The 18,618-nt window shown below is 37.3% G+C and overlaps 1 protein-coding gene across 4 annotated transcripts; it reads left to right on the top strand.

Annotated features, from left to right (window-relative positions):
• MS3_00008266 (uncharacterized protein) lies at positions 1-10,313 on the top strand. 4 transcript variants are annotated; one of them, XM_051216624.1, is made up of 8 exons: positions 1-116; positions 153-194; positions 1,141-1,189; positions 1,227-1,304; positions 1,913-2,166; positions 3,275-3,367; positions 8,498-8,671; positions 9,971-10,313. In XM_051216624.1, the coding sequence occupies exons 1-8, from the start codon at positions 105-107 to the stop codon at positions 10,139-10,141; spliced, it is 873 nt and encodes a 290-aa protein (XP_051065211.1). In that variant the 5' UTR covers positions 1-104; the 3' UTR covers positions 10,142-10,313. The 4 variants fall into 4 exon arrangements, with proteins under 4 accessions (XP_051065211.1, XP_051065212.1, XP_051065213.1 ...); XM_051216621.1 differs by lacking the exon at positions 153-194 and having other exon boundaries at positions 10-116; XM_051216622.1 differs by lacking the exon at positions 153-194 and having other exon boundaries at positions 10-116; positions 1,231-1,304.
• The last annotated feature ends 8,305 nt before the right edge of the window (positions 10,314-18,618 follow it).

Raw genomic sequence — 18,618 nt, forward strand, 5'->3', positions numbered from 1 at the left:
GACTCTGTAACTCGAGGCCGCACTGCCGAATTTGAGTCCTGATTTCTTACCACTTGAGTTCATCTTTAACATCGTTTCAACCCATATATTACACCCTATGACTTATGAATAAATCGGTAAGGCTGCACTGAATAATCCGTTTATTGTTTCAGCATTTTGTCTTGCTCTTCGTACCTAAAACATGGTCTACGAATGTGCGTTTGCTTATGATATATGTATACATTGAGTTGTGTTTTACTTTCTTGCAAACCAACTATTCGTCTTAAACCCATTAGTTCCCCATTTCTAGATTTTAAAGAAATTATCCCAGAAGTTTTTTTGGGTTTTTGTATCATTTCTTCGGAATTTTCTTTTGTAGCTTCCTCAGAACGAACAGTTTTTCCCAAAATAATGAAGTCGGATCTTCATATCCCAGGTTTATTCCTAACCATCACTCAAAACACTTAAACGTTTCACAGGCGTGTCCCAATCCTGACTTAGAGGAAGTGCGACATAAGCCCAAAATTTCACCTGGTCTGTGTTGTTTACCCATAATAACTTGGAATTCCGGTTTTCCCACAGTATTTCCCTAGATTCTGTTAAAATCTACGAATTTTCATATGACGGAAAACCTTGAAATCCAGGCATTAGGGTCACCACTAAGGCTTCCAGACGATACTCAACACATCGAAAAAGTGGTTGTTTACAGGTGTCAAACGTGACATAGAAAGTGATTGAGTATTGGGATTGTAACGAGATATACTTCGCTAACCATCGCGTCCCTTAGCTTATGTTTGGAGTAGGTTGTAGGGATTGGACTGTATAATAGACAAGGATGAATCCCCAAAGCTATTGATTATTGGTCTAATCCTTGTAAGAGGATCCAGGCTTCGAGCTTGGGATTTAGTTTACTTACAGTCGGTTGTTAGTGACTGGGCAGTATAATTTGTGATCGGTAGCAGTACTGTGTGTAGGCCTACTCTTCCCTCTAAGTTCTAGACATTGTATTATTCTGTAGCCATCATTTTGCTGCTTTGATCGTATATTTCACTTTAGTTCACTGTAGTTCTGTGCCTGAGATAGTACCATGTACGTGTCTTTTTGAGTGTGATTTTTTCGAGTGTCAAACATTATTTATATACCTTCTTTTTCATAAAACAGAGTGGTACAGTCGGTCTTCATATAAATGAAGAGTTAATTGGACTACATGGTAAGCTAGTTCCAGTGTCTAAACACCTACTAATCAGGAAGTCGTGACAAATTCCTACTTAATACTATTCTAATATTCGTTCTTCGAAAGGGGTATACAGCAGTAACAAAAGAAGGTAAAAATATAGTTTTTATTGCAATTACATCCTTCCTAGTTTCATAAATTCCGCATATGATTCAGGTTAAATTGACATTTTAAAAATATCTGTCGCTTGTGATGACATTAGTGAAGGGTTAGTAGTAAGTCTAAACTGAAAAGTGATGCAATGAGCGAATCTCAGCCTCTAGATGTTTTAACCTCAAACGCACCGTCAATTGATTGCTTTGATAATTATCCTGTATTCTTATAATTCTGTTTTAACATTATGTATATAAGCTGGAGATTTATTTCAGTTAGGTACACTTAGCCAGTTGGTTAGTAGTTCTGTCTTCTAAAATTTGCTCAATTGGGAATAGGAGCTTAGTTCTTTGAACAAATCTATCCATTTACTCACCATTGGAGTCATCGTTTAGTCAAATTCACTCAATTATTTTATTAGTCAGACCATCGTATCATAGAGTTAAAGTTTTGCTGAAAATACAAGTTAATTTAAAAGCGATCAGTTGATTAAATTCCATCGATAATTTAAAATTCCAAGATTTGGCAAATGAGTATTTTTTTCGCAATGGTTCTTATAAAACGGGCATAAATTGTGTACTTGACACATTCTTTCTCTTCTTTTAGTCATTCAGCTTTACAGTCATTTGTCCTACGAACCACCTCCTTTTTGTGTGTGGTGTTGTGCAGCGATGTTATTTCCCAAGACTCCAGATGGGAATTTTGTTGAGAATACTTCCAACAATTTAAGTTTATCCAGTGATTGGCAAAATCAGTTAGAAATTTTGATTACTGTAGGGGATGATCTATTTTCAAGATTGGATGATTCGTCTCGATATAAACCACATCTTCACAAGTACTTGAATGAAGCCAGACGTGTTGTAAGTTTCTACTTGGGTGCTATGTTGTTGTGCATCAATGGGATTTTTATTGTTGCTACATAAGGGCACATATTTTGTCCGAAATTCCAGGTATTCTTATTTTCGTTATTAAAATAATTATAGACAACGGCGTAGAAGATTAACAGATGTATGTACAAATGTTGTTAAAGTGTTTTTTTATTAGTTAGGAGTTTCCGGACCCAATTGTCGACCAACCGATCTTGAGAACGCTTGACAAGCATAGATATATGTTTTGGAGTTTTATTTTTATATCATGTTCGCAAACTCATTTGATGAAGTTAGAATTATTGAAGTGCGATGTTTTCATTTGCTTTAAAATATTGGCGATCGTATTATGTTTTGAAATCTAATTATACTCTGTTGTTTGTTAATAATTTGTTGACGTTTCATCCAATTTACGATTTGGTAACTAGTTAGCTAGCTTTGAGCATCTCCACTAAAGTTTTCAGCTCTGTTAGCTGAGTTCGCTCGAGCACATCACTGGTAAAATCGTTTTTAAGCTTGTGGAGCAATTACATAGCACTTAAACCGTTATAACCTAGTTAACACAATTTGTTGGTTGGTGAAGAGGATAATCTCACTACTCATCCTTAAGGTCCCGAGTGGGTAGGACTCATCGAGAACTTGGTGCTTTTTTATCATGTTCTAAACATCCTTAAGGTTAGCTATAGGATTCACTAAATAAAGTTAACTGTTGTCCGTCTTTTCCGTTTTTCAGTTCCATGTGAATAGTTTTAAAACAGTGTGATTATTTTATTGCAGTCTAGTCTTTGGTGATAAAAGCTGGATCTACTAAGTACTTCCTGTATGAGTAGTGACAGTTTATCCGTCATGTATCAAAGAAAGCACGGTAGTAACTGAGGTGGGGAGGAGATTGGATTATGAATGATTAAGTTTGAGTTACAAAGATTTATATGAACAAATATACTTTCTGGGATGATGCTTGAAGTGTAGATTAGACTTAAACCATCGCTATACCCCAAAACTAAGAAAAATCATTTAGCACTAAGTTTTTATTGCTCTAAAATCCTGTTCTCCCGGATTAATTAATCAGACAAAGAAATTCTTTTATCTTGCTGCAATTTAGATTATGCATTTATACTTGGAATCGTTTTCATCAACAAGTGACTATACACCGTGTTTTACCAAATTGAATCAGTATTTTCCTGCATCAGATCCAGTGAGTTAGTTATAATATGTCAGTATTCTACTGATTTATTCTGTCTGTATACAGTTTTTGTTTTCTGGCAGTGTATACGCACGTGTTTCCCAAAACAATGTTTTTTTTTATTTTCTGATGAAAAAATCAACTAGTCCAGTTATCCATTCCGTATATCCCAGTTTTTTGTTACACTCGTGATTAGCTTTAGTTCTGGTCTTGTAAAATTATGTCAACATCTGATGAATATGTTTTTAAATGTTAAGCAACGATATTCCTCGTTGTTTGCTTAGTTGGTTGAGGCTAGTAAGTAGTGTTCCGCGGGATTTTTTGCTCTCAATACTGCTATTCCAGAGGGTGATTAAAAATCCTTAGGCATTTGAAAAAGTGAATCACTTATCTTCCCGGCGAGACATCTACATGTCCAGACATAAAAAATGACTGTCGCAAGTACACTAACCCCGGTGGCTAAACTACTTGACTATCGATCACCGAGTTGGAGGTCGAAGTACCTCTTCTTGTACTTTGGTTCAGCCAGCCAGTTATTATCATTATAGGATACTGAAAATGGTATTAACTTCAGCGTATTTTGCACTTCATATATATTGAAAACTCATGTATTAGGTAGGAATAAATGCTTCGCTTCAGTCAGTCATCCGCAACGTAAAACGTGGGATATATGCTCATGGTTTAGCCGAATTTATTCAGATTCAGACGACGAATTGCTTAGCAATAAGACTGCTTCTAGAAATATAGCTAAATAACAATTCGAAACGGCCAGCTGTTTGTAAATCGTGTAAGCAATTGTGAAAAGTCATCGAATGATCGAAGACATATCTAACTGATGATGTAATGGGGGAATTAAGAATATTTCCTGTTTTCAGCGATATACTACCATTATACGGTAATGCGACGTGTGACTGAGGTCATGCTACCACTACACTGAATAATCGTTCTATATGCTATGCACACACTGGATCACGTTTTAACAGACTTCATTTATTTATTTAAACACATAAACATTGGTACAAGGAGGCACCGAATAGATATGCGCCATATAAATCATTCGATTTAATATAAGGGCTGGGATTCTGCCCGGGTGCCCAAACCGAAGCAAGCCACGATTTCCAATCAAGTATAGATAACTAGAGGATAGACCAAACAGTATTTTATTCGACACTATTACAAGCAGTCTACACTCAATGAGCCCAGGGTAGAAATCATTATTAGGCAGGAAATCACAAATTAAATAGTCAATAATATGTCTTTGCCAATTCGCGCTCAGTGTCTTATCACAGTTATTTTCCCAAGTTGCATATTATACCAATGTTGTAGCGATGATCGAACATATTTTTTAGTAAATCTCTATAATCAAGAAATAGAAACTGTTAGTTCTATCGACTTAATCAAAGTTTTAACCCTTTTTTGTCTGAATTGAGCCGATGCTGTTACCAAATGTCTGAAAGTAGTTTGAAAACGGTGCCATTAAACACTTAAAAGCATTTAAGGTCGTTATGATTTAGTAGGAGTAAAATGAATTATATTGACTAGAAATCCTTTTGCGGTCAATTGTTGCAGTATGGAATCTAATTGGGAAACTTAATAAAACTAAAATACCTGCTGAAACCATATAGTTATTGCAAAGCCTTATACAATTCTTTGAAAATACAAGTTTTTGTGATTGTCAACAATAAACTTATAGTATATTTCCATATCACAGTCTTGTTTTCTCCAGCATAACATACAATTTATTCCATCATAAATTCAAGTGGAAGGAAAGGAATAATAGAAAAAGAGAAGTATGAGTTCGTTATAACCTGAAACAGTTTTGTTGTTGTTGTTGTTGGAATGTATAGAAAGTGTTATCATCATATTTAAATTGGTTTTCTGAAAAGATGTTGGTTAGGTTAAGTGGTAGCCTAATTGTCGAATACTCAAAGTATGGACGGGGAAGTATTAACAAATTTATTTATTTAAAGGATAATTAGATGAATGTGTGTTAAAATACGGCGATATCGCTTAGAGCAAATACAGTTACAATTATTATTTCAATACCAAATGGCTATTGAGTATTAAAACCATTATGTGTTGTACTGAATCTACTTTTTTTCAAATGTTCTTGTCCTATTCAAAGTTATTAACTTCAAAATAAGGCTGATAAAAGGTATTATATCGGTTTTGTTCAACCAGTCTGTCACAACTTGTACAGTGTCGATTGTTTCACATACCTCAATGTTACCTTTCAATACATATATGGTTGTAAGTAACTGATGAGAAACTGCGAAATATAATAAATTCATATCATTCTGCATCACTGTTAATCGATTGCATCCCCTATTCATTCACATACCTTTGATGCTCTGTGGCTAAATTTGAATGTTAAAACTTTGATCAGTTCTTTGGAGATTGTAGTAGAATATTAACTCCCACTTCGTCATCAATTCATGCATTAAAAATTGTTACGATAGTCGGGACTTTTCAAACAAGGAGAAAGACTTCTCGACCTTGAGTATGCGGACGATATTGTCTTACTGTGCGATAATGCCCAAGGCATGCAATCCGCACTTAATCAGTTGGCAATCAGTGTCCGTAGGTATGGTATGTGCTTTGCACCTTCGAAGTGCAAAGTACTTCTACAAGACTGGCAGAATTCTAATCCTGTACTCACCCTGGATGGTGAGCAAATAGACGTAGTTGAGAAGTTCGTGTATCTAGGTAGCTGCATAAGTGCTGGTGGTGGCGTGAGTGATGAGATCAATGCACGTATAGTGAAAACCAGAGCGGCCTATGCCAATCTGGGCCATCTTTGGCGCCTTCGTGATGTTAGTCTGACTGTAAAAGGTCGGATCTACAACGCGTCGGTGAGAGCAGTTCTGCTCTATGCTTGTGAAACCTGGCCTCTCCGAGTTGAGGACGTTAGACGACTTTCTGTGTTCGATCGTCTCTGTCTCCGAAGGATTGCTGACATTCAGTGGCAACACCATGTCAGTAATGCAGAGGTTCGGCATCGTGTGTTCGGGTACAGAGATGATAATTCAATTGGTGTCACCATCTTGAAACACCGACTTCGGTGGCTTGGACATGTTCTCCGAATGTCGTCCCAGAGAATTCCACGTCGTGCATTATTTGCCGACTCTGGGACTGGTTGGAAAAAGCGGATAGGTGGTCAGTGTATGACATGGTGTCGTGGCATGAAAGAAAGCTGCAAAGGACTGGCTTGTGTCTGTCATTCACGACTCCCTGGTTGGGGTCTGAGAGATGGTGCAACACAGTGGCTAGAGACGTTATCAGATATGGCTCAGAATAGAAGCCAGTGGCGATCCTGCTGTAACCTTCTTTTACTTTCTTCATAAAAAGTGGTTCTGTCTCCCTTACCTGAAAGATTTCTTCCGATTGTACCTTTGCGTTCCCTGATTACTAGCACACTACCTTACACCAATCTTTTCGTTATTGTTCTCTTTTTTCTGTGCTCCTTAGCTTTTTTTTCTTTCTTTGTATTCCTCTTCGAATTTTCATTGTTCTGTGTGGCGCATATATATTGGCGCTCTCTTGTACCAATATTCATGTGTCCAAATAAATAAAATAAATAAAACAAGATCCATGTATTTGCTTAACAAATGCCCTCAATTCAAAGATGCTGTTTATTTTAGTGACCTATTATCCACTGATGGAATTTTGAAGAGGTCTGATAAATATGTTTCATAAGAATCAAACCCTAATGACCTCATGTCTGGTGTCGCTAATCCTCATCATCTAGTCAGTTTTAGTGAACCCTCTACTCAATGCGCGAAATATGCTTTAAATAGAATCAGACTAACTGTTACTTGGGTATATGAAGACCCAACGTTATTTCGCGGGGGAGGACGGACGCAGAAAATCTTAAAATCGAGATATTAACTCCGGGTCTTTCGAAAAAGGGAGGTGTTAGTATAGTCGGAAAAATATACCAATAATTATCGTGTTAAGTCTATGGTGGCCTTGGACCTTAAATGTACACTCCCTATTGGTCGATGTTTGTTTCACTTGTAAAATATTGTGTAAATGTTGTTTTCTATTTTATGGTACGATGTGGTTTGTTTGTTGGGTATATAAATAGAGTATGTCTGAAAAAAATGATTCATAACTCAGAGGCCGTAACTTGTGTTTTGGACTCAACTGGCTGGGATAGACAGGGAAGCAGGGCCAATCAGGGCACTAGGTTGTTCGTACGTCAGTCAGTCAGTCAGTAACAACGTAGAACTTCGTACGTACGTACGTACATCAGTTCGAGTTGCCACACCACATTAGCACAGAGATGCAGTGGTCGATTCAAATCCCGTAGTGGTAGAGGTAATAAGAGTATAAGCAGTAATCGGGAAGATTAGGGTTTGGAGATGTTATTTAAAGAGTATAATCCAGTGAAAGAAATTTGGAAAGAGGAAAAAAGGGACATGAAGAATTCAGAAGATTAGAATTTGGGAGAACACAGAGAGTGGATGCACCTGCGCCATTGCAAACGATTTTGAGCCATATCATTCAGGGTCTCTAACCATCGGTTGCTATCATCTCGTGGTCCCCAACCAGGGAGTCTACACCTACCAACATGACTCAGTCCACTTGTCAGTGACTTCATGGACTTGTGCCATGTTTTGGTTTGGCCGCCCCTAGCTTTCTTCCAACCTACTCCTATACCACTGAACATCGCACGTCGAGGCAGTCGGTCGTTGGGCATACGTAACACGTGTCCAAGCCATCTCAACTGATGAAATTTCACTACTTCATCAATTGATTTGCCATCCTTACCTAGTACCCGTTTCCTAACAACTGTGTTACTTACTCGATGGTCCTATGATATACGAGCAATGTTTCGAAGACACCTATGATCGAATACTAGTAACCTACTCTACGTGTTTTACACTGTCACCGAATCGATCAATAAAACGCTGCTTATCAAAACCTGCAGTCACACCCGTTACAACAAAAATGGTCTTATGTTCACGAATAACTATCAAACAATCAGTCGAATTTGTTCCCATTGATTATCACCTATTGTTTATTTGAATCATTGTGTTCTGTTTTTATTAAATTTTAACAATTTGATATTTAGTCATTTTTAGCACTTACTTGTACTTTTCATATTGGTTATGATAAATTTTCTACATTATTCTTAAGACTGATAAAATACAAGATTTTCGATTACGGTTTTTGAAACTGTTAGCATCTGGTTGTAAAATTAATCGTTATTTAAATGAAAAATGGTTTATTGCTAAATCGGATATTCTTAAAGAATTACAATATTTGGCATTTGATATTGTTGAACAATTGCCTGAAGTATTATTGGACAAAGTAAGTTATACACTTTTAAGTTTTATATAGTGGATAGCGAAATAGGTTGGTAATTAGTGATAAACAAGAAATGCATTATTATAGTATTCAATTCTTTCAGTTAGTAAGATCTCATAATGTTGTCACCTTGTTATATACACTACTTTACATGTCGATATACATATATTGACGTAATTGTCTTTCAATATAATAGATTTAAGATAACGTTATTGCTCAAATATATTGAAAATAGAGTTTACAATCTTAAAAGTTTGTAGGATATTTTAGAAGTATTAAGGCAGATTAAAATTATTATAAATTTCTCTTGTTACCACCCAGCTATTCCTATCACTTAGTATTCTTGGATACCGATTCACTCGACAAGTTCCCCCAAATCAGAATATGGTTGTACAGGGAAAGAGATTATATTCCAAATAACAAAGGTAGATGGAAGTAAGAAGCACAACAAGAAAAGTGATAATATATTTATAGTTTTTATATGAGAAGATTCTAGCGTCCTCCGAGTATCGACTAGCGTTGATTGAATAAGAATTAAACAATCAGCGTGCACTAATGCAATCGTGCATGAAACATGCTTTAATCCAATCTATGTCCCGCTAATAAAGACCAACTTCAAATTAAAGATCTTGAACAGCTATATTTTTATATTGTGAATCCTTAGTGCATTTCAGTTACATTGATTTCATGGCCGTCATAATTATGTTACAGGCTATTGTATTTGGTGAATCATTACTTTTCTACTTAATTTTTCCGTGAATAAATCTGTGACTTCTTTTTACTTATCTACTTATCCTATAATTTCGTTCTTATAAGAAAAAACCACTAAAAACTTTATTGTTCTAGATCGTAAATTCCTCATCTTCAGGGATACTTCAGAGTTCCCTAAATACATATACCTTCAAACTTTATGCTTTTTAGTGAGCATGCTAACCTTAAGGCTGCTTATCAAGCTTCCAGTAATTGATGTTTTAGTCATTAGTATACTCATCATGATGCAGCTTAGAATTTAATGCCTTTGTTTAACCAATTGGTTGAGTTCAATAAGATCTAGTGGAGTTGTTTTTAGGTTAGCCACCCATGAGTAGTATATTAAAAGTTGATTGAAATTTCATTTATCAACTTCTGTATTTTCTAATTTATATTGTATTTGTAGAGCTCAAATATTCCGTGCTTGATCTCAACAAAGTTCACAGTTTTCATGTTAGTACCTTTCTATTATATCAAATATTCGAGCATAAGTTATTTTTATTGTTCTTTCATTGAATGTTAACAGCAATAATTGTATATTCTTATCTTTAGGTTGGATCAAATGAATGGGTGTATAATGATGTGATATTATTACGATTTAACACACTTCTGGCTTTAATTATACGTCAACAGTTCTTTGGTAAATCTACATGCACAGAAGAAGATATATTTGAAATCATGCATACTTACAACTCTCAATCATGTCCATCTCAGTTAATTTAGATGAATGAATTTCTTTTATTCTGATTACTTTTTTATGAACATCTATAAATTGTACTTAGTTTTAGCTAAAACTATTCAACATCACTTCTACGTTAGATTATTTATAACATAAATATCCTTGTAAATCTTGATTTGGTATGAAAATAAAACCTTTAAAACCGCTGTGACTAAATGATTCTTATTAACTTACTAACACCTGTTACTCCCAGGGGAGCATCGGCTGCCGACCAGCGCTCTCTAACTCACTCTGTTCTGGGCCTTCCTTTCTAGTTCTATCCAATTTTTGTTCATTCTTCTCATGTCTGTCTCCATTTCATGGCGTAATGTGTTTTTTCGTCTTCCTCTCCTCCTTGGCCTTGAGGATTCCAATTAAGGGTTTGCCTTTTGACGCAGTTCGGTGTTTTCCTCAGTATGCGTCCTATTTACTTCCAGCACTTCTTCCTGATTTCGTCCTCCACTGCGATCTGGTTTGTTCTCTCCCATAGTAGGTTGTTGCTGATAGTGTCTGGCCAACGGATCCGAAGTATTTTGCGTAGACAACTGTTAATAAACACTTGTATCTTCTGGATGATGGCTTTCGTTGTTCTCCAGGTTTCCTCCCCATACAGTAGAACTGTCTTGACATTTGTATTGAAAATTCTGACTTTGGTTTTGGTTGACATACAGATGTTTTGAGTTCCAGATGTTTTTCAGTTGTAAATATGCTGCTCTTTCATTGCCGATCCGCTCCCTTACGTGTGTATGAGATCCATTGTGTTCATCAGTGATACTGCCCAGGTTATGTAAAGGTGGAAACAGTAATGCGATTACAGACAGTCGTTCACCTTGTAAGCAATAAAATACCACGTATTGTACAAAAATAACTATACGCATGGATTTCTATTGCAGAACAATGTCCATATTTTCCCCTTACTTTAAAATTTGTGTCGACAATATGTGCTTTTGTATGACTTCAAACTGATTCCCGAGGCATATGGTACAATTTGTAAAATAAAGGCCGAAAATCAAACCTAAACAGAATTCCCATTGACCTTATTTATATTTTGTGCACCAGCTCTATTTGGAACATGATATTTGCTTGTGAAATTTATTTTTAGATTAACCATCTTTAAGTGGCTGGAAATGTTTTACTTATTGGTGACTGATTTTTTGATTGATCTCCTGAAGTTCTAATACAAAGTGTTTTCCAAAGGGCCTATAGTAAGTTTGATTGATAACATTAGATTATAGGAAGTTTGCAGTGGTTCATGAAAAAGCACCTTAGGCGTCCAGTGGTCCACAGATGTTTTCCTTGGTGCATTTTCATATAGGATTAAATTAGGGATAAACTCAGTATCTGTAACATGTTTACTAAAGCGGCGGGATTAATTGGTTCAAATCATGATGAAACTTGTGTTCGTTGCGAACATAAAGTACCAAGACGTGTTTCTTGAAAAAAAATGTTGGAAAAGAATGGTATGGTTTCCCAAGATTGCTGTTTACATAATATGAGGATTCATGGTTTTAGTAAGACAGCCGAAGATAATCAGAACTTGTTAAGACATCCTCCTGTATTCTGGAAGTACAATTTATGTGCAGAACTTTTATCGCGGGTTATGTTGAATGTTACTTTTCAACATTATGGACAAAGGCTCGAGAAAATAGGCATCTTTCTGTTTGAACTGTCGGGAGTCTACCGTTACCGATGACCAAACTCTTGAAAATAGACATACCTTGTTGGCTGGGCCTCGATCATTTATTCGTGCAGATTTGTCACTTCATGTACATTGTCTGTTAGCGATAAGTTGGTTGTCTGGTTTTGATAGGCTTTGTTTTATTCCGCGTTCAACGTTCTAAGATTCAGAACGGGGATGAACGCTTTTCCATTCATTTATAAGCAATTGATGATTTGTTCGCTGTTGATAGGCATTTTTGGGTATTGGATTGCTCATATATATATCACCCGGATTCCGGGACCCGGTTGACTTTTATTATTAGATGTTTATCTGTGTTTTGTAATTACTTATCGGGGTTTAGTTGGGAGTGTTTGACATTCGTTGGATGTTTTTAGTTGTAACTGGGAGTTGGGTTTGTCTAATATGACATTTTCTTGGTCGTCCAAGAATGTAGGTATCGAGATAGTCTCCTTTCCATTATTGTTAATATTGACGTGTTTAGTTGTCCGTTTGGTAATCTGATAAGGTACTTCAACGTTTGACTTGTGGTTTTCGCACTGGGTTGACATGAACAAAAATGGGTCCGCACGTACTCAAATGTTTCGCTAGCCTTGCATCTCGGTTATGCTCTCGTAAAAATCCCGGTTTAATCTGCTACATAGTCTGTAACAGTTAATTTGCAAAGTTTGGATTGACTTGTGTTTTATTTTCAGAGCTGACCAACTGTCCTAGAACCATAATCGTGGTAAACTTGTACATCTGATATGTGGCGCACATCATTTTTAATGGTTGGGGGGATCCAATGAAGGGCAAATGTTGGGATGGCACTCCATTATATCATATTGAGACAGGTGAGCATTTTATTTGGCTGTGGGATTATTTGGCCAAGCTATTCAGTGTCGGGTGATATGTATCTATTAATTAATTAATTTGAATCGCTCCTGACAGTCTGGTAAATTCGTGGAATATAATGGATAATTGTAAAGCAGTCTGTGATAGTGACTAGTGGTATACCGTATTTTGCTATCCAATGGTGTATTATGATGATGCTGAAAAATTGGTTAGTGAAGTTAGGTCAACTGTGATGAACAAACTGAATTATGACTAGTTAATCCCTTTAGTTAGGAGTACTGCAATTCGAGTATATTCAGATGAATTAAAGCCCTAAGTGTGGCAAGTGTTAAATAAACGATCCTAAAAACGAAAGAGATTAAATAACCGGAAGCAGTTGAAGATTATGTGGATCTAAATACCATAAAATGAGTACAGTGCTTCTAGTTTTTGTGATCATGTGCGTTCAACTTTCAAAGTAATGAGCCAACCACTTCTTTTAGTTGTGCGAGTCCGTGTAGTTTTCAACAGAATTTCCAATTATGAAGTAATGTCCGCTTTAGGTAAAAAAAACGTAAGCCAGAGTCATGAGAAAACAACACTAGTACGATCGGTTAGCTACTTGCAGGCAGATTGAGGTTATTTTGCCATCTTCGCGTTTGATGATCAAAGACTACACTTCCTCTTTTGTGATGTATGTCTCTCGTACGGTTTTAGTGTGTCTTAATATTTTTTACTTCAAGCTAGTTCCTGTACACCTTTTAGAATACCATTATTCTTCTAGCACTGTGTTAGGAGGAAATCAGACATTCAAAGCTTCTGTATTGGAAATGAAACCGAGTAGAGAAATTGACAGGCCGGCTGTCCTTTATTAATCCTCGAAGCTTTTTCAAGTGAGGTCCAGCTTCTCCTTCAAAATGTTCACTGGTGGGGCTGATAGTACGTGGATGAGAGCATAGTTTACGGACGACCTTTGAGCGATGCTAAAGTGATCTAGAGAATGTTAACCTACCTCCTAGGGTTATAAATCGCTGTGAGGAATTAGAATTATGATTCACAGTTGATAGTAAGTGTTAAGTGCTACATTCGCGGTTCTCACCACTAACCGACATGAGCTAAAATACCCAAACGCTAGTCAGACATACGTTAAGATAAATTTCGCCCCAAAATTTGAAACGTGTCATCGTGAATCTAGTTGGTACGTCCGTAAGTTATAATCTCATTGATCACGGGTTTCAAACCTTCTTGCTATGTTTTTGGAGATGATTACTGCTGGACAGAGCAAAGGGATTAGACCCAAATCGTTATTAAAGATTCGCATTGCAAATATAAGTTCATCCCGCGTTTTACGATATGATAAGGTGGAAAGGTTCGTGTGTTTTAAGTGCTCATCATTAGGAACTTTCGAAAGGTTCTTTACTAATTTTTGCAGTGTGCTGTTTTGTTTAATATGACATAAATTGGCTGCTGGGATACAGTTCTCTAGGTGTGGTCTTACATAGGTGAGATATAAAATTCCAAACGTCTCCTTTTCAGGGTATTTGAATGCTTGCAGCAGTGACCATAACTTTCGAAAGCCTTTTGCGGCTGCTGCGTCCCAATGCGCAGTTGTTTCCAAGTCGTGAATAACTACTACCCCCAAGTCTTCATGTATCTGCACACACAGAAGCGAGATGCCATTGATGGTATATTTATAACCATTACTGTGCTCTATGTGCATGAGCACGCTCTTCCTAGAGTTAATTTCTAAGTCCCAAGTTTGCGACCGTATAACTAAGTCGTCCAGGTCAGTTTGGAGACAACTATCAGCCTCACCACTTGTTGTTCTACAGATTTTGACATATACAAACCATAATGTTGATGACTTAAGTGGTCGCGATAAGTCATTGGAGTAGGGAAGGAATGTTAGGGGACCTGAGATGGTGCCTTGGGTTCGCCGTTTCCGACCGGCCCTCATGCAGATAGTGTTCCACTTACTTCCACTCTAAGTTGTCGGCCGCAGAGGAAGTGTCGTATCAATTCCTATACAGCACCTGTTATTCCGGAGCTTGGGAGCTTCTGTATATAACCCAAATGAAAAACCTTATAAAATGCTCCGCTAAAATCTATGAATATCACATAAAGAGACAGACAACTGTTTGTGATATTGTTTAATTCTCTCTCGAAATAAGTTAGTTCGTTAAGCATGGATGTTTATTGTTATGAGTTTCGCCCTGTGAATTATCGTGTGAACAGATCGCCAATCAAAATATGACCTGTGTAACCTTTGCACTGTGCCAAACCAACGACGCGTCAACCACTACGAGGAACCTAGTGTCAACTCTTAGTCCTTATCAGTTCTTCCCGCCCAGATCTATCTGTTTGAGTCTAGAACATGTAACAAATGTTTTATTGAGTTGTTATTCACTTTTAAACGTTGGAAGACTTAGTTGAAATCGAGGTTACCATTTCAAACACACAGAGATTTTCAACATTAAATATCAGGAAATACAATTCCTATACAAAGTAAGGAAGTGAGTGAATGCTTAAGCTATAGTGTTATGATGCCTACGTAAACGTTTACGGTCAACTCTTAACCAATCCACCCAGAGTATTGCAAAAACAAACTCAGCTTACACTGTATGAGTTTATATACAAACAAATCAGACCTCAATAAACCATAAAATAAAAAAGCAATCATACAAGCCTAGGATAAAATGTAGCTGTAACTGTCGGGGTCTGTGTTTAATAAAGTGGGGAAAACTTAAGAACGGCAAATCGTATAATAATAGTTATTAGGTAAAATGGAATATAATGATAAAGGTAATATAAATGTATATATTATAGTTACTTAACAGTTATCTATTAGGTATATGCCAGAAACAACACCCTATAAATAGCTCCTAGCAGATAACGTTTGGATTATTTTTTCTGGTAAGCGTTTTTTAGCGAGTTAGTTTTCTACGGGATGGGGACGCTAACCCCATGCCCAACTCTCCTCCTTTACCCGGGCTTGGGACCGGCAGCAACCCTATAAGAGCTACAGGCGGAGTTATCTTCTATTCAAAAAGATTTGGGAGGAGGAACAAGTGCAGATGGACTGGAAAGAAGGACACCTCGTCAAGATTCCAAAGAAAGGAGATCTGAGCAAATGTGAAAACTACAGAGGCATAACACTACCAGGGAAAGTCTTCAACAGATTGTTACTGAACCGGATGAAAGATGCAGTAGACGCCCGACTTCTTCGACACTACTGAGTTCCTGAGAAGATTGTCAATATTATCCGAAACTCATACGACGGACTACAGTGCAAAGTAGTGCATGGAGGACAGCTGACAGATGCATTCCAAGTAAGGACCGGAGTCAGACAAGGCTGTTTACTCTCTCCCTTCCTCTTTCTTCTGGTGGTCGACTGGATTATGAAGACCTCAACATCTGAAGGAAAACACGGAATACAATGGACAGCTCAGAATCAATTAGACGGTTTGGACTTTGCAGATGACCTAGCCCTCCTATCACGTACACACGAACAGATGCAGATAAAGACAGCCAGTGTATCAGCAGTCTCTGCATCAGTAGGCCTCAGCATACACAAAGGGAAAACTAAGGTCCTCAAATTCAAAGCGGAGAACAGCAATCCAATCACACTTGATGGCGAAACTCTGGAAGATGTAGAGTCCTTCACATACCTGGGAAGCATCATCGATGAACATGGAGGATCCGATGCAGACGTAAAGGCGAGGATCGACAAAGCAAGGGCGCTTTCCTACAATTGAAGAACATATGGAACTCAAAACAACTTTCAACCAATATCAAAGTGAGAATCTTCAATACGAACGTCAAGGCAGTTCTACTGTATGGAGCTGAAACTTGGAGAACTACAACAACCACAATCAAGAAAGTACAAGTATTTATAAATAACTGTCTACGCAAGATACTCAACATCCATTGGCCGGATACCATCAGCAACAGCCTTCTGTGGGAGAGAACAAACCAACTTCCAGCTGAAGAAGAAATTAGGAAAAGACGATGGAAATGGATAGGACATACATTACACAAATCGTCAAACTGCATCACGAGGCAAGCCCTAACTTGGAATCCTGAAGGGAAGCGAAAAAGAGGAAGGCCAAAGAACACATTGCGTCGGATAATAGAAGCAGATATGAAAACGATGAATTACAACTGGACGGAGCTAGAAAGGATTGCCCAGGACAGGGTTGGATGGAGAATGCTGGTGAGCGGCCTATGCTCCTTCACGAGGAGTAACAGGCGTAAGTAAGTAAGTAAGTAAGTAAGCAGCTAACGTCCATTTATTCTTCGTTGGGAAATAACACTTATTTTGAATCTTACGTTGCTCGGAAGTTACATGATCGTATGATTCTATGCGACTCACTAACTCAACACGAATATTTTTTTTCATTTAACTTAATTTTCATGCCGGTCAAATTGATAGGTCAGTAGTTAGACACAATTTGTCTCTTTCCACATTTAAACATAAGAACAATCTCTTGGCTGTTGACTGTAGGAATGGGACATGTTGAATAGTGTGGTGAGTGGTCGTGAAATAATGTTTGTGCAATATGACAGCAATTACGGATGTCACCTTTCAGTACCCCAGGTCTAAATGGGTCTAAGGTTGGTGATCAATTGACGAATAGCTTCCTCATTTAAATGTACAGGCCCTATAGCTAGTATGTCAGTAGTGTCGTTATGATAAGTATTGTTTACAATACCCGTAGAGTAAACTCTGCCGACCAGGTTTGACTGAGCTGGTATATTTGGATTTTCGCCCAATAGTAATGGAGGAATACCATCACTACTATTTGTCCTTCATTTAACGTACGAAAACAATCTTTTTGGGCATGTACGGCTATTATGTGTCTTTCATGAGTGGTACGACTCTAACCATGGTGAACTACGTTGTATCCCTCCTATAACCGCTAACCCGTGTCTAGATTTTATTGTACAACAAGCTACCTCATACGTACCACTATCATGCGCGTCTAACGTGCTCGACTGTACGCGTAGATAGACTGTAACACAATATTCTGTCACCTCCCACGTGATTTGTAATTCTATCACGTCTATTACAGATGTAGCTTAAAATAAGTGGGAAGCAGTCTATTTTTGCCCAAATCCACGTTTTTGTGATAACAGTTATATCGGCACTTAATTCATCCACCATCAAAATTTACTCGGACGTTTCATTTCTAATAATACCAGCGCTTGTGTAGCATCCACTGAAGGTGTCGTGAGAATCACTTATTTTTCCCACACAAGTCTCGGGAACACCGACTTCAGAGACTTTTTACCCCAAAAACCCTCAATGGTAATGTTTGTTTTGCCTTTTCGCTCCCGAGTTTTTAAGTCAGTAAAGACATTTTTCTATTTGATTCGGTTCCTAATGTGATAGAATAAGAATATTCAAATTTAGAGATTTTTTGCGTTATTCATTATAACGTCTCTTTCTTCGTAATTTCCCAGTCAGAACTTCAGGATTCTTCTCGGTCGTGTCTCACATCCAACCCACTTACTGAGTCTTATTACTTCAGTGTTATGCATCCCTCAAACCTCTTCTAGCAGTATATTTTGGATGGTAAAGTCAACACTGAATCGAAGTCGTGTACATGCCTTTCTCTAGACTCCTTTAAATTGCAGATAATTAGAATTGAAATGGATTTGACTCCTTTGAAAATATTGTTGTCGTTTTCTTCCTGTCATCTACTAGGACATTTTCTTTGTTTTTTTTGGATTATAGTCGGTTGATTCAAGCAAATTGCTCACGACAATGTTTGACGAGATCAAACTTTTTTCAACTACTCTAGGGTTAAATATTGACTTACTTTGGGACTTTCGTGGATTAATCTCTATTTTGAACCTCACTAGTGTGATAATCAACTAAAAAGGGTAAGACAAAACGGGTTTTAAGAAAAATTCAGACCGTAGATGAAATGAATTAAGTCAACTTTGACAAATCTTCTTTGATGCAATAAATACTCCATTGACGTTTTA

Source organism: Schistosoma haematobium, chromosome 6 (assembly GCF_000699445.3).
Source record: "Schistosoma haematobium chromosome 6, whole genome shotgun sequence".
Lineage (NCBI taxonomy): Eukaryota > Metazoa > Platyhelminthes > Trematoda > Strigeidida > Schistosomatidae > Schistosoma > Schistosoma haematobium.